The sequence below is a fragment of the Scyliorhinus canicula genome, chromosome 4 (assembly GCF_902713615.1).
Source record: "Scyliorhinus canicula chromosome 4, sScyCan1.1, whole genome shotgun sequence".
NCBI classification, from domain to species: domain Eukaryota; kingdom Metazoa; phylum Chordata; class Chondrichthyes; order Carcharhiniformes; family Scyliorhinidae; genus Scyliorhinus; species Scyliorhinus canicula.
In genome coordinates this window covers 155,757,259-155,774,195 of record NC_052149.1, presented here as the reverse complement: position 1 = coordinate 155,774,195, position 16,937 = coordinate 155,757,259, and the positions used below count along the sequence as shown (strand labels likewise).

The following is a 16,937-nucleotide window of genomic DNA, read 5'->3' as shown; positions in this document are numbered from 1 at the left end:
CTCTGTCTGGTGCCAGAAACGGTCCTTCTCTGTTGGGGGATCCTCGCCGGTACTTCCCTGTCTCCAGTTAGTCCTGGCAGACTTGGGGGCAGTTCTGGGGTTTTCCTTTTTCCCTCTATTCCTCAGGTTTTTCCTGAGGGCGGCTATCTGGTAGCAGGGCCCGTTGTGGTAGTCCCTCTCACAGGTATCTACCTCCATTGGCGTGCCCTGTAGTTCCTGCGCCCCACTTGCTGCCTTTTCTAGGGACAGTGCGAGCTGTAACGCCTGCCTGCATTCTAGCTCTGTTTCTGCCAACAGGCGTTTCTGTATTGTGAGGTCGTTTATACCACACACTAACCGGTCCCAAAGCATTTCATTTAGCGTCGGGCCGAACTCACATTTTTCTGCCAGCCTTCTCAGGCGGGTCAATAAATTTGTGACTGACTCCCTGTCTTTTCGCTTCGCTGTGTAGAATCTGTACCTGCTGGTTTTGGGTCGTAGTGCTCTTTCACCAATTCCGTTACTTCTTGGAAAGTTTTTGTGTCCGGCGCATCGGGATACATCAGACTACGTATAATGGCAAAAGCTGAGGGTCCGCCGCCGACAGCAGGATAAGCCGTCTCCTTTCGTCCGTCAGTATATCATTTGCCCGGAAGAAGTAACACATTCTCTCCACATACTGGGACCAGTCCTCACTAGCCGGGTCGAATGCCTCTAACCTTCCAAAAAACAGCATTTTTAAAATGGCAAGGCTTACCCTCCGAGTGCGGCAGCTGGTCTCCGCAAAATTCTTAGTTTACCTCGTCGCCACTGTAGTAATCCACGGGAAGCAGGAGTTCCGTCACCACACCAATATTTATTTACAATAACGATATTACAGGAGCAGCTACAAACAGTGCTGCTAGCAGTCCAGTCAACTAAAGACTGGCTCACAAAGCCTACACAGGTGATTATATGGGCCCCCTCAATGAGCTATCATTGAGGGAGCTCATATTCCAATTGGCCAACCAATAAAGCCAATTGGAGTTCATTACACAGACCCTAAGAGCAGGAGAGATTCCTGTGAATCTCCATGTGATTGAAAGGAAGTTAGAGCCTCTACCATCACTATCCAAAACTTCAGACTGCAACATTTCAAAGTGCATGTTGCTGCAGCAACTTGACTTACTGAGTTCTGTAATATACCTTTTACCATATGTTTATCCCTGTCTATTATAAAGGACAAATCTCTCACAATGTTGCTCATGGCGAATCGTGGGGTGTATTATAACCTCCAACAGAATTCAGGGGGTTCACAGCCTTGTTTAGTTGTCACACAAGTTTAAGGAAGATGTGCGTGGAAAGTTCTTTACGCAGAGGGTGGTGGGTGCCTGGAATGCTTTGCCAGCGGAGGTGGTAGAGGCGGGCACAATAGCATCATTTAAGATGCATCTAGACAGATATATGAACGGGCGGGGAACAGAGGGAAGTAGATCCCTGGAAAATAGGTGACAGGTTTAGATAAAGGATCTGGATCGGGGCAGGTTGGGAGGGCCAAAGGGCCTGTTCCTGTGCTGTAAATGTTTTTATTCTTTGTTCACTCCTGGTCCTTTTAAGAGACCGAATTCTAGACTTGCACACAACATTTAAACTGATCTTCAGCGGAGTATGAGGGAATGCCTGCATGGTCAGACATGCTGTCCTTTAGATGAGATACTAAAACTGCTTGTTGAGGTATGGACATTGAACATGAGGTGGAAGAAACTCAGTCACAATATCCTCTCTTGACTGAACAATATGTGGCAGAGTGACTGATTGATTGTAATGTTATCAGTGCAGGTTTATGGAATGATCGTTAACTATTGACACACTGACCAGGGTTTTACCCATGACAGCAGGTAAGGTAGGAAACAAGGGAGCTGTTAACATCGTTGCATGTTGAGTTGGATTGGCTCTCCGAAGCGGTCCGGCTGTCAGGGAATGTTCCTGGTTATATTGTAGCAGCCTGTCTGCAACAACCCTGAAAGGAAGGGCTAATGGGCCAAAGAGGTGGTGGCCCACGGTGGGCAGAGAAGGCAGCATCCGCACTCCCAGAACCTTCCCAAAGGTGTTCACCTCTGACCCTGGGTACAGTCATTTAATTTTTTTTAAATTACCTGGTCCAGTTCCTGAGGTCTGCTGCATTCCGAAGCATTGATGACCTCTCCTGGTGGCATTGCGAGGCTTCAGAACTGCCAGCCCTGTGGTTGGGAACAGCAGGAGCCTGCCTGCCATGAACTGCCTTTTTTACGCTAAGAATGGGGTCCCAATGCCCCTCATAAATTTCAGACCATTAGCACAATCAGGGCATTGTGATGCATGAATCTATCTTCACACTTAGGGAGCGATTCTCCGGCCTCATTGCGCTCTCGCTCAAGTGAAACGAGGCCAGTGAATAGGGGTAGAGGCAGAAAACAAGAACCACACCAGGCACCAATCAGTTTGCGATGCGACCGGCCTGCTCCTTTAGGCGAAATCGGGATCCCGTAGCGTGGCCAGAAACCAATTTTCACCACTTCAGCCCCATTTCCATACAATTAGCAGGAGCCATCCCATATCCAACTGCTTCCCGGCATTCAGTGGCCTCCCCAGCAAGTGATCACGCTGACGCCAATTAGTTCTCCTTTGAAAAACACAAACCTGGCAGAAGGGTGATGTACCATCAATCAGACACGAGTCGTAGAGAGGATCCAAATATCAGGCTTTAATAAGCTAGATGTGAGCTCGGCAGTGGTCGTACAAGGAAAGGCCGACTGCCAGCTGGTACGAGCTTTTATACCCCGCCTTGTAGGCGGAGCTACCATCCTCTCGGCCAATCGACGGGGAGTCACATGACTAGCCACAGCCAATTGGCAGATAGGCACATGACTTGCCTGGGCCAATGGACAGCGGGACTGCTGTACCAATGGCAGCTTGTTTCTAAGGTAATATGATCTCCCTAGTCATACTACCACAAAGGGCTTCTGCGGGGAGCCAAGGAGGTGAGCAAAGAGCCTGGGGACGCTGGACGTGCCACCCCAGTAGGGGGTAGGGACCCTTGGCTGGGAGTGGGGAACCCTCCACTGCAAGGGTGCACCACCATGGGAGGGTGGGGGGCCAATTGGGGGGTCAACCATGCGCAGCACCACCATGCCAATCCCTGGTTCATGTGTATCCGTTTCTGGGGCAACCCTTGTGCCTGCCTGCCTGCCTGCCCCACCGATCACCCATAACCCCCACCGACTGCCGAGGCCTCTGCCCGTGCGGCTCAAGGCTATTGCTAATAGGGAATTGGCAATCTTGGTTAAGTCAGCACTTCACGCAACCCAAGTGGATCCCCGTGGGTGGGCAGGCCATGTAGCATGTGGGAGTCATTTATTCACATTCGAATCACAACTTGATGCATGGACATTGTGCTTGAACACTGCGGGGGCTATACCACACAGGCAGCAGGCAACTTCCGAACACCCAGGGGATGGGACACAGCTCTGAGGACATGTCCACAGCCAGAGGGTAGATAACTGCCACAGGGAGGGGGAAATGCCTGGAGAGATGGGCCAAGGGTTCGGAGGCAAGCCCGCATTGCGGAGGAAGGTGACAGAGGCATCATACTAGTTGTGCACAAAGGTGTTTATTGTGTTTGACAATTCCCCACTCTCCCAATAGTGCTGCCCCCCCCCCCTACCGCCCCACTGATCCCCTGGAAGACCCCCACGAGTACTGTTCCATCTGGTCCCTGTTTCTGGAGACGAGTGCTGAATGGCGCTAACCCGAGGACTCTGAGACGAAGGAGATATATCCCACACCTCGGGTAACTTGGGAATCTGCATATTAAAATAAGACTTGCTGTCTCGCTTTGAAATGCAGATTTGCTAAAAGTGATCCCACCCACGACGGACGGGATTTTCATCATGTTGCGAGTCAGGTAGATCCTGGCAGATGGGTCTCCCGGCTTCTACTGTATTGGCCATGCTGCGCTGTAGCGAGCTGCTTTTTGGGCGCATCATGGTCATACAATTGCACCCATTGACCAAGTTATAACTTAAGTTTAGTCTACATTCATAGATGTTGTGGAACTTGTTCAGCTGCATTTGCCATTACTATTCACAGATAAAATTTGATTACAGTGAAACCATTGGCAGAGATATCAGGAGGGACTTTTGAATAGTACCCATATTGATCAACCAAAGGCAGGCCAAACTGTATCTTCATTACTTCTGGGTGATGAATGCAATATGTCCTTTTTGTTTGATAACTTGTTACCCTTATTTTGGTGTCAACAATTATCTGCAATCTGAGAAGGCCGAAGACTTCAGTCAAAGCTACCTTAAACTAATTGTGTAAAAATTCACAGAAACCTAAACGGTTTCCCCTCATGATTTTATTCGAGGAATTAAGTCTATACCCTTCATTTGCTGGGATTTCATTGTGCCACAACTGAGATCTTTGTGTGGGAGGTTGCATGGGTGTGAATCTGGGCTATGTTTCTCCATGACATTGTATGATGGATCTGAGTCAGAGGAGGTTTCCTGTTTTATGCAGCTGACTCTCTGGGGTGCTTCTGCACCTAACAATTTGTTCTGTATGTGTGCTGAACATGCTGCCAAGTGGGCGGAATTTACCGGCTGTTCACGCCGATGGGATATTCCGGTCCCACTGACGGCGCACGGGTTTCCTGGCTACGAGGGGTACAGTCAACGGGAAATCCCATTGACTATGGCGGGATCAGAAAATCCAGATGGCGGGCTGCCTCCACTGCCGAAAAACACACGGTGGTTTGCACGGAAATCCCGCCCCATGTGCGTGATTATAAGAGTCATTCAGGAGATGTCCTGGGTGGTGGACATATGTAATTTTGGCATCAAAAATCAAAGCCAAAAACGAGCTATCTCTTTATGTGCGTTTTTTTTAGGATGTATGTAGGAACGAGCATTCTGATTAATAAAGTCATGTTTGGTCTAAAACATCTCGTCCATAACTGCAGTTTTCACGTAAACTAAATCATATTGCAAGATTTATTCCATTTCCACATGTGATTATCTGTTCTCTTGGTTAGTACCTGGTTTTGGAATGCCTAATTTGCTTCTGACCATGATCGCTTCCAATGCTATGAACTGAATGGTGGGTGGAGCTGGCAGCTTTGTTTGGGGCCGACAAAGGAGAAAGTCCTGACACCTTTCTGAAAACTACCCTATTTAAAATGAAACTATTCTTTTTTATTATAATTGTTTTTTATTGGGTTTTTGAACAAAGTATATTTACCGTTATGTACACAGGATAAGAGACATATACAGTATACACATATATCGAAGAGGAGGGCACATCCAAACATACCAAAGAAAAGAAAATAGTAAATAATAAAAAAAAATACAATAAAAAATAAAATAGAATAACTGGTAGGGTATTGTGCACCAGCTCAACAGCAGCAACTCTGTACACCTGGCAAAATTATTTACAACACATAGGTGGGCGACTGTTGGGGGGGGGAAGGGGAGGGAGGGCGGTGGACACTGGGGAGGTGAATATACATTCGGGTGCCGGAGAAACAATTACAGTGGGCAATACTCGAATGGGTTTGGTGTTGTTGTCGCTTGCTTCTCCTGGACAGATCTCGCTGCCGTCTCGCGCTCACCTCCGCTTCTGCCGTTCCTCCTGTCTTTCGCCTTTATTCTCCTCGTTCCCTTCTCCTGGAGATGCCATGTTCATTATTGTATCCCGTGCCTTCCTTCCAAACCATTCTAACGAGTGCAAGCTTTATTATTAGCCGTATGATATCTAGGAGGCGGAAGTTTGACATCTGATTTTGTGGAGCACTTGAAGTGTTCAGATCTCAGCTAAAGATATTCAAGTAATGTGATTATGCACAAATTTTGGTTTAGTGGGCTGTTGCATTATTTTTGTTAAGCGTAATATTGCGGCCAACAGTTGGTGACAGGTTCCAATGCTGACCTGACTCTAATCCTTTTTAGTTGCATATCTGAGTAATACCTCTGCTCTTCGGAGAGAGTCTGCTACTACCAGGGAGGAGGAGGTAATGATAACGCAATGGACACTGTCTGCAACAGCTGAAATAGGTGCAATTAATTGTAAAGGGGTTAGAAGTGACCTAAATGTGCCCACATTAGGTTTTGATTTAAGCAGTTTGGACATTGGAGGCATTGGGAAAGAATGTACCCATCGCTGATCATGCTACCAGTCCCTTTGTTTCTGACCTTCCCTTCCATTAATGTTGTAGAGGTGGGAAGGGAGGGAAATTGGTGGCAGGGGGAAGGGAGGGACATACCAGAGGCCAGTATTAGAGGTGGGGATTAATGGTACATTTTCCTGATCAATACCTTTGAAAGATACTTTGGGATCACCGGAACCCGTGGTTGTTTAGATTAAAATTCAACCTCGGTAGTTTTTATTTTGAAATAGAAGTCTATTTTTTTACTTCATCTTTCTTGAGAAAATATATATTATAAAATTTAAAAAGGTACCCAATGAATGACATCTGCCTGGTTTTAAGTTTGAAGTAAAGATAACTAACTGGAATTTACCTTGAAAATAGTTCATTCCGAGTCAAAACAAGCTATCGATGATGTTGCAAATATGAGTACCCTGGGTGGAATTCTCTGATAATGGGGCTATGTCCCCACGCCTGTGAGAAAATGGGCGCGAATCACTCTGGACTTTCCTGGAGAAAGTCCATAGTGATTCTCCGTTTTGAAGAGGGCTTGCAGGGCCCCGGAGTAGTCCTCACAGCTCCGGCTGCCGATACGGGGCCCTGCACTTCCAGCCAAGGGTCGGTGCATGGCGGCCCCACACAGCGGGCCGGCCCCGACAATATAGGCCCTCCCCAGATCGCGCGCGCCCGCCGATCGGTGGCCCCCGATCGCGAGCCTTGCCATCCTAGAGGGCCCCCCCCCCCCCGGTGACGGAATCTCTCCCCTGCCTCCCACCAGGGCGGCCACGGACTGAGTCCGCAGCTGCCAGTCCAAGCTCCCGCCGGGTGGAACCACGAACGAACCACACCGGCAGGAACTTGGCCAGTTGTCAACGGAGAATTGCCGCAGGGGCCTCTTTCAATGGCCCCCGACCAGCGCCACGTCGACCATGCGCGTACGAGTGCAATTGCGGCGCGGAGGTGCAGAGAATCCCGGCCCCTATCTCCAAAAGCACATGGATAAATGGAAGGTTTAAGGAAGTGTGACTAGGATGATTATAATAGGACCTAGGATTTTTCTGCTTCTCACTGAGCTAAACTTGAAGCAAAGATTAGTGAGAACATATTGATCCCTTTAAAAATCTGAGAGAGATGCAAAATGTAGATGCAGACAGGTTATTTAACTGTGACTCTGAATGTAGAATTTGATACACATACAAAATTAGCAAGCTTTCCTTCTGCTGGAAAATGGACACACAAAAAGACTTGCAGAAGTATTTGATGCTGTGTTGATTGATTAAATATTTAAAACAAGACAATTAACTAGTTATTTTAAGTTCTGAATCGAAGGTGATCGGGCAGCACAGTGGCGCAAGTGGTTGGTATGGTTGCTTCACGGCGCCAAGGTCCCAGGTTCGATCCCAGCTCTGGTTCACTGTCCGTGTGGAGTTTGCACATTCTCCCCGTGTTTGCATGGATTTCGCCCCCACAACCCAAAAAGATGTGGAGGGTAGGTGGATTGGCCGTGTTAAATTGCTCCTTAATTGGAAAGAATGAATTGGATACTCTAAATTTATTTTTTTTAAAGAATTGAAGGTGATCAGGGTTAACACAGATTGGAATTATAAAATAGAGGGCTGCAAACATTCCTGGGCATCATCATCATGGAAATATCATATTGTGGAAAGCAATCAGTTAAAAATAAGTAATGAAGGATGAAAGGTTATATAAATACTCTGGAGGTTTCATTTGATTATCTTTGAAGAGAGAGGTCTGAGAGGGACTTGTAGAAACTGCTTACAGGAGATTAATAGTTTTAATCTTTCACATCGCTCCTAACAACTCCCCAAATTCCCTATCTCCCTCACTCTTAATTTCTTGACCTGCTTTACATTGACAGCATATCACTTGCTTTTGGGGAGTAATAATTTTTTTCTACATTGACAAAACCAAAGGCCTTCTCCAATTCTACCTGGAAACCTTTTCAATAATTCTTAAATTCCCTGCACCAATCTTTTTCTGGTTATGTTCGCCTTTTCACATTCATTCACGGGCTGAGGGCATCGTTGCCTGGGCCAGCATTTTATTCCCCATCAACTGATGGGATTTAAGAGTCAACCACATTGCTGTGGGTCTGTAGTCTCAAAGAGGCCAGGTAAGGAGTGAACCAGAAGGGTTGTTGTAACAACATCATTCAACTTTTGATTCAAATTCCACCATTTCAAATTTGTGGTGTGATTTAATGCCGGATCTGGGTTACTAGTCGTGCGACGATACCACTGGGCCACTGCCTCTAGTTTTCTGAACTGCTTTTATTACATTAAGGCTGCTAAATAAATGTACTTTCTTGTCGAGCGGGCTTCCGCCGCGTGTTTTTCAGCGGTGGAGGAGGCCCACCAGCGGGATCTACCAACCCTGCCGCTGTCAATGGGATTTCCTGGTGACAGAACCCCTCGTCGCCGGGAAACCTGTGCAGGCCGGCGTGGGACCAGAATTTCCCGCCGGCATTAACAGTCGGTAAATCCCACCCTTTGAGTCCTTGCAGGGCCTTATTACATATGATCTGGAAGTAATAGACCAATGGCAATTTTACTTTGTTCCATGTTTTCTTATATTTGGGTTTGCCTGAGCATCAATACATTTTGCTGCGGTGGAGGAGTGTACAATTCCTAATGTAATGATACAGTTTGCTTTTAGTCAATCTCCATTCCCTTACCTTTGAAACAAACTAAATTATAATGCTGTAGTCTGTTAGAGATCTGAGGGATATTGAACCATTGATCATGCAAAGAAGTGGTAGAGTTAATGCACCACGGAAATTAACCCATTTAATTTCTGCCAAAGATTATAATTATTTTTTTAATTCCAGTGGGCTAGATATGTTGTGGTGGCAAAGCTGAGTAACCGGTTTGAATTCCTTTTCTCCACAGGGCCCTGTACACTTACGAAGATAACACTGACAATCTGAAATTAGCCGATTCAGGAGGTATGTGACTAATGCAAGCTAGACTTATGCCTCTAGTTAACATTAGGCCTTTTCTGAATTTGATCCAGATTCGCCATAATTTGAAAGGCAGAGATGCAGTATATTCTGCAGTAACCCAGTTTAATTACAGTCTTGTCAGGAAATGTATGTCTGGCTAATGTACAGCACATTCAAGACTCTACTCCATAGGATTTGGGCATTGATCTACACAAGTCATGGTCAGTTCAATGACAACCTTTAATCAATCCACAACTTTGATTTAAAATTGCAGGATATCTGTTTGTTCAAGTGTATGTCTGTATTGGCAGACTTCTAATTCTATAACCTTCCAATATTCTCACATATCTAAATCTGTTAAGATGTGTAACCTTGCTTGCCTGCCAGGCTAAAGAGAGACTTTCAGGACTTTATAATGTCGTCAGATGCTTAGAAGTCGTAGCCCTGTTATTTTTACTTCTGAGTCGGGAGCATAGAGTCCCTGGACCTAGGGGTACCTTTCCAAATAACTCAGCAAGCTTTAGACCTTTTCCTCAAAGGTTTAAAGTCCTCGAGCTGTGTTTTGGACATCGCACTAATGAAAATAAGGTAAGTATGAAAGCAGCTGCATTTTTCAATGTTCAACTGCTTCCATTAACAATAGATGTGCAAATCACAACCCACCCCATTACCCTCTCCACTCCCTCCTCCGACCTCTCAAAAATAACGGATGCCACTTTTGGTGACAGGACTTCCAGAATTAGGGAGCTGACGCCATTTTGTGTGAGCCAGAGATACTCCCTATCCCTGCGAAAGTTCAGGTTTTTTTTTCTTTAATTGAAGATGGAGCATGGTTGTACAAGGCTTCTGCAGTTCAAGCATTGGAGGAGGAGATGAGAGAACACCTACTTATTTCACAGCATTGTCTAAATATAGTGCAGTTTGCCAGCGCAGATAGTGAAAATAAAGTTAGATTTCGAAACAGCAGTTGCCAACATTGGCAGGTGAATGGAATGGGAGATTCAATCAGTATGCCATGACTATATGAGGTTGGAAAATGATGCTCTGTGCCCAATTATTTTCTTATTTTTAGACATTTCATCATATGTGTTTCTATCCCAACCTTTGATGGCTGTTATTAATTTGGTTTTCTTTACTGTCTGACTTTCTTCCAAGTCCTACTAAGAGCAGGAGAAACTTTTAGCTGTGGAATCCACTGCTCGACAATGACTGAAGTAAAGACCAAGTTGGCATTTAAGAATAGGTTGGATCGGCCGTTGAATAAAAGGGAAATAGGAGTTGGGAAACATGAGAAAATGAGACTGTTGTTCACATGGAGAATCCAGAACTAACACTCACTAGTTAGGCCAAATAACCTCAATTTCAAAGTAATTCTGTAACGTGAACACCAGAGATTAGAATTAGGTGATAAATAATAATTGGCTCTCCTATACTGAGTTGGCTTGCAGGCTAGTTCTAGACTTGATCACTTCAGATAGTATAATTTCTGGGGAAAAAAAACACAAAGCAAGAAGGTTTTAGCACGGACGGGTCCCAAAAATATATTAGTGGAGATGAAATCCGGTTGCTACTTTCTCCCGTTGAATAACTGTGAAACCTGGCAGCTGACTGGTGCCATCCATTCTGTTTCGCAAAGAATTGGGAGAGGAATTTTGATGGTGCTGGTATAGGTAGCGAGGAGGGAACAGCAAAACAGGAGAAAGAGGCAGATAGTTGACAAAAAGCTGGAACAGTGAAAGAAAGATGGGGCCAGCAACTAAGGGGGAGGGGGGGGGGGGGGGGGGGGGCAGGAGTAAGTATATACTTAAAGCAAAAACAAGAGGACAGATATAAAAATGACAGAGAGGGAAATTGCAAAGAATAAATACAAGAAAGAAAATAAAAGTACAGTGAGCTGCATAGTCAAGCTGATAATTTAACATTTTATGGCATGATTTTATTTTGTATGGAATTATTTTTGCATTGCCGTTGACAGCCCACGTACTTGGGCTCAATTCATCAGGACACCCACAATGAAGCACTTTCAGTAATCTAATCAAGGAATAGCTTGCCATTACAAGTGAATGAAATGGTACATTTTAAAACTAAGAAATAAAAATAAATTGATCTAAATCAAATGATAAAAGTAACTCCCCTATTATAAGATTATGGCATATTCTTAAGACACGGTGATCAGAAACTTTGCAAGTTTCCTTCATAATGCAGCTTGACTGCTTTTGTAACAATTACACAATGTTCTTGGTCATCTGAAGGATGTTTTGACATTTTGTACTTGTCCAACTTTCACTGCTAATGTCACTGATTCTTCTACGTAGTCAGGACATTTATCCAATGTCAGTAACAGAGTACCCATTCCATGTCCGGATCTCCGGCCTTTAATTGCTATTTTCCACCCTGACATTGAATTGCCCATGGTTGGAAGGTGGGAATGTGCTGGGGTTCAGGGTTCTGGAGCCTTGGGAATTCTAGGCCAGTTTCATTGAAGTTAGTGTTCAATTCAAGTGCCTGAACAAATGGTCTCCTTGCCACCTGGTGATGGTATTTTAACAACTTGGGTGCACAATGTAGTGTTGGATGGGCTCTGTTTGTACATTTTACATTTTTCATTACATTTTAGGAAGTCTACATTTGTTGCATGCTGGTTTTTTTCAAACCTGTCTTGCTACAAGCCCATTGATCAGCTGGGTATAATCAATATCCTGCAAGTCTATTTGGAAAGAGCATTCCATAGATGATGCATCTAACTGCTAACTTTGTACAATGCAGATCAATTTCAAATTAATTGCTCGATAACAAATGCCGATGAATTGGGATACTGCACCTGGGGGAAGTCTAATTTAATTAACTTGATTGAATGGTGAAGGCACAATCTTTCTCTCTATATCCCACTTTTGATCTACAAAGGGTATAGCCCTTGGGCAAAACGCATCTCTTCTGTTTAAGTATCAGTGGAAGCAAACCCATCTCATTTAATTTTGAAAGATGCATTTATGATTCCTTTTCCTCTGGAAATACTGCTGTACAACCAATTAAATATTCCTGTACAAGGGTGTCTTGGATTACACCAAGGGTTCTTTATGATTGGGACACAACGTAATAAAGAGAACAAAGTCAGAAGTTTGTCTACTCTGCTTTATTAGCAAAAATAATACAAATAAGAGGCAATTATCTACCATCGAACAGACAGAAGTCAGACATCAGAGATTCACATAGGCTCTATGAGGATCTATGGACTATCCCACCTCAACTGGTCATCATCTTCCTGCAATTCAGGGACTATAGGCATCCACTGCATCTCCATGACAGAAGCCTTATCACACAGGGCATGTGTGCTGCCACCATCCAGACACAGGTCCAATGCTCATGATGTAACGTGAAGATAATGGGGTGTCTTCACTGGATGTCCTCATCACCCTCCATGAATCTAGCGTTATGAGTCGATCCCGAGCTTGCCACCCTTACCTTGGCATTATCATGGGCTCATGGCCAATACCCTGGCTCTTGACCTCTTACCCTCCTCAACCTCATCCCTTTCACTGTCTTCTCCAACGGAGGAGACGGGCCGCTCCTCCATCTCCTCCTCAGGCAGTTCCCACTCCCGTTGCAGTGCCAGGTTGTGTCGGCCAAAGCAGGCAACTACAATGCGTAAGACCCTCTTATACAGTGAATACAGGGAATATACAGTGAATGGTAGAACCCTCAAGAGTATTGACAGTCAGAGAGATCTTGGTGTCCTGGTCACTGAAAGGGGCAACACAGGTGGAGAAGCTAGTCAAGAAGGCATATGGCATATGGCATGCTTGCCTTCATTGGCCGGGGCATTGATTATAAAAATTGGCAAGTCATGTTGCAGCTGTATAGAACCTTAGTTAGGCTACACTTGGAGTATCGTGTTCAATTCTGGTCGCCACACGACGAGAAGGATGTGGAGGCTTTAGAGAGGGTGCAGAAGAGATTTACCAGGATGTTGCCTGGTATGGTGGGCATTAGCTATGAGGAGAGGTTGAACAAACTTGGTTTGTTCTCACTGGAACGACGGAGGTTGAGGGGTGACCTGATAGAGGTCTACAAAATTATGAGGGGCATAGGCAGAGTAGATAGTCAGAGGCTTTTTCCCAGAATAGAGGGGTCAATTACTAGGGGGCATAGGTTTAAGGTGCGAGGGACAAGGTTTAGAGGAGATGTATGAGGTAAGTTTTTTACACAGAGAGGGGTGCCTGGAACTCGCTGCCGGAGGATGTGGTGGAAGCAGGGACAATAGTGACGTTTAAGGGGCATCTTGACAAGTACATGAATAAGATGGGAATAGAGGGATACGGACCCCGGAAGTGTAGAAGATTTTAGTTTAGATGGGCAGAATGGTCGACGCAGGCTTGGAGGGCCGAAGGGCCTGTTCCCGTGCTGTACTTTTCTTTGTTCTTTTTCTCTGCAGATTGTATTTCAGAACTCCACCAGACCTGCCCAGGCACTGGAACCTCACCTTTGGCATCTCTGTGGTCTGCTCCACCAAAGCGCGAGTTGTAACATGAGCCTTATTGCATCTTGGGCTGGATTCTCCACAGCCCCACGCCAAAATCGCATTTGGCGTGGACGCGGAGAATCAACTTTCACGCCGAAATCGGGACCCGGCGCCGGTCCGCCGATTCTCCAGGATCCGAGAATCGGCGTGCTCGCAGAGCACTCCGCTTGGCTGAGGGGCCATTGCCAGAAGCCCGGCCATCGGAATCTCAGAGATTCTCCGCTCCCAGCCGGCCGAGTTCCCGGCGGCGTGGTTTTAACAACCTAGCGCTGTTCAGGAAACTCAGGTGGGTCCTGGTTGGGGGGGGGGGGGGGGGCAGAGGGATCGGCCACTGTTGGGTTCCTTATGGGTGGCCGGGGAACTGATCGGGCCGGACGGATCTTTAGGCACGCGGATGATCGGGGAGCTGCCTCCGCGGTCTGCGTCCGCCATGTTGCTCACCGTGCGCATGCGCGTACTCCAGACTGGAAGTACGGGGGGCCCGTATCCACAGCCAAAGCTGCGTGAATCACTCTGGGTCCCTGCTAGCCCCCTGCAGGTGAGTGAATCGACTAATCTTTTTTACTGGAAACTCATGGGGTTAAACGCCAGCAGTTCTACGCCGACGTGGGGACATAGTCCCATTTTGGGAGAATCCAGCCTTTATCTCAGCTGCAGTGGGACACGTCCTCAGTTTGTAGCCCTTGTCCTTAAGGAGTCAAACCTTCAACCTCCGTGGGCCCTGAATGATGCCAGGGATCTGAGTGCGGCTGACGGTGTCAGAGTCATTCACACACTCTTGGGAATCGAGCACAAATCAGCAGGATGCGTTTGGTGTGGTCACAGACCAGCTGAACATTCAGCGATTGGAAGCCGGTGAGGTTCACATAGTTGACAGCTTGATGCCAGGGAGCTCTGAGTGCCACGTAAGTACAGTCGATGACACCCTGCACATGTGGCTGAACCGAGATCAGTGTAAATCCCATTGCTCTGGACTCCTGGTTTGCCTGATCCCGGTTAAAATGGACAGAGTTGGCTGCTCTCACAAAGATTGTGTTTGTGACCTTCTGGATGCACTTGTGTGAGGAGGCTCGCAAAATCCCACAGAGGTCACCTGTGGAGCCCTGGAAGGAGCCACTGGCATAGAAATTGAGCGCCACAGTCACTTTCAGTAACTCTGGCAGTGGATACCCTCCAAGTCCCCAAATCCTGCAGCAAGTGGCAGATATGACCAATCATTTCCCTGGGCATGCGTAGTCTTTGGCAACTCTGGTTCTCGGAAATCTGCAGATATGTCAAGTACCCTCTTTAAACCCTGGGCCTAGAGATGGCTCTCTGGGATTCAGCCTCTGTCTTCTTTTTCTCTCCTGCCTATGAATGATGTGATAACAGAGAGATCATCAGGCTCCAGGTTCCTGAATGTCTACTCACTACAGTGTCAAAGAGAGAGAATTGATGGTTTGCATCTGTCTGCTGAGGACAACCCTTTGTCCACTCATCATCTGCAACTGCCTCTCAAAACCCATTGACTCATGTTTTAGCCACAACATTGCTGCCCAGTCCTTCATTCGCATACTGGTTGGACAAGACCACCCACAACCCATGCCCTACACCATATGACTGGCGATAGCTTTGGTCACGCTACTGCATCCTGAGCTTTCACCTCGGGTGCAGGTATTGTCCTAACCTTCACTCCAAGGCCTTGCACTCAGCTTGGTCCATGGGGGCCACTTGTCAATAGGTGCTCCGCATAGGGTAAATAATTCTGTGCGCTATCTTCAGGCAGTATGCCATGGCCACCTTTCTGAGGGGATATTATCTCTTGACAATATTGCATTGGTAAAGCCACGCCAAACAGTCATTGAATATGGAAGTCTGTGTGACAAAGGTTCAATGCGGAGCAGTAATCATTGGCACTCTCACACATTAGTGTTGCTTGAGTGGGCACACTTGTGTGACTAGTCTGACTCCAAGTATGTCAATTTAGCTCAAGCTAAACCGTCTCATCTTTAACATGTCTTTTCCATTTGCCTTGCCCTCGTATCCATGCTGCCTCCATATGCACACCCCACATGGTTGAGTGGACCCTTCAGTCCAAGCTCATTCCTATACCCGGGTTTTCCTTCCTTTCTCTTCCTTCATCCCTGCACTGAAGCCCACGGCCCAAATTTCATTCAATCAGCCCTGCACTGAGGCTCCTGCCCGGGGCTTCCACTTCCTTCCGTCCCTTCACCCCTGCACTGAGGTCCGTGCCCCTGCTTACTTTTCTTCCCTCCCTCACCCCTGCATCGGTGCCCATGTCCTAGGCTTCCCTTCACCCCTGCTTTGATGTCCATGTCCTGGGCTTCCCTTCACCACTGCACTGTCCATGCCTCGGTCTTCCCATCCCTTCCCTTCCCTCCCTTCACCACTACGCTGAGGCCCGGTGCTCCAGACTTCCATCCCCTTCCCTCCATTCACCACTGCACTGAGGCCCCTGCCCTGGGTTTCCCTTCCTTCCCTTCACCAGAGCACTGAGGCCCCTGCCCTGGGTTTCCGTTCCTTCCCTTCACCAGAGCACTGAGGCCCCTGCCCTGGGTTTCCGTTCCTTCCCTTCACCACTGCACTGAGGGCCCTGCCCTGTGTTTCCGTTCCTTCCCTTCACCACTGCACTGAGGCCCCTGCCTTGGGTTTCCCTTCCTTCCCTTCACCAGAGCACTGAGGCCCCTGCCCTGGGTTTCCGTTCCTTCCCTTCACCACTGCACTGAGGCCCCTGCCCTGGGTTTCCCTTCCCTCCCTTCACCACTGCACTGAGGACCCTGCCCTGTGTTTCCGTTCCTTCCCTTCACCACTGCACTGAGGCCCCTGCCCTGGGTTTCCCTTCCCTCCCTTCACCACTACACTGAGGCCCGGTGCCCCAGGCTTCCATTCCCTTCCCTCCCTTCACCACTGTTTGTAGTATTTATAAATGATTTGGAGGAAACTTTAACTGGTCTTGTTAGTAAGTTTGCGGACCACACAAAGTTTGGTGTCAGAGGATACAGCAGGATATAGATCAGTTGGAGACTTAAACAGAGAAATGACAGACGGAGTTTAATCTGTACAAATACGAAGTAAAACCAATCGGAAGGCCTAATACAGGTCGGACATATACAGTAAATGGTAGAACCATTCAGAGTATTGACAGACAGAGAGATCTGGGTGTACATGACTGCAGGTCACTGAAAGGGGCAACACAGATGGAGAAGGTAGTCAAGAATGCATACAGCATGCTTGCCTTCATCAGCCGGGTAAGAAGTCTTACAACACCAGGTTAAAGTCCAACAGGTTTGTTTCAAACACGAGCTTTCGGAGCA

The 16,937-nt window shown here is 46.9% G+C and overlaps 1 protein-coding gene across 5 annotated transcripts in view; it reads left to right on the top strand.

Annotated features, from left to right (window-relative positions):
- Positions 1–16,937, top strand: part of LOC119965106 (drebrin-like) — a 284,430-nt gene that overhangs the window by 187,259 nt on the left and 80,234 nt on the right. For 4 of the 5 annotated variants that reach the window (XM_038795406.1, XM_038795410.1, XM_038795408.1 and 1 more), the window contains exon 2: positions 9,052–9,107. The exons of the other annotated variant lie outside the window; for it this stretch is intronic. In XM_038795406.1, the coding sequence (XP_038651334.1) occupies positions 9,052–9,107 (56 nt within the window). The remainder of the gene's footprint in view (positions 1–9,051; positions 9,108–16,937) is intronic. 5 annotated transcript variants of the gene reach the window in all.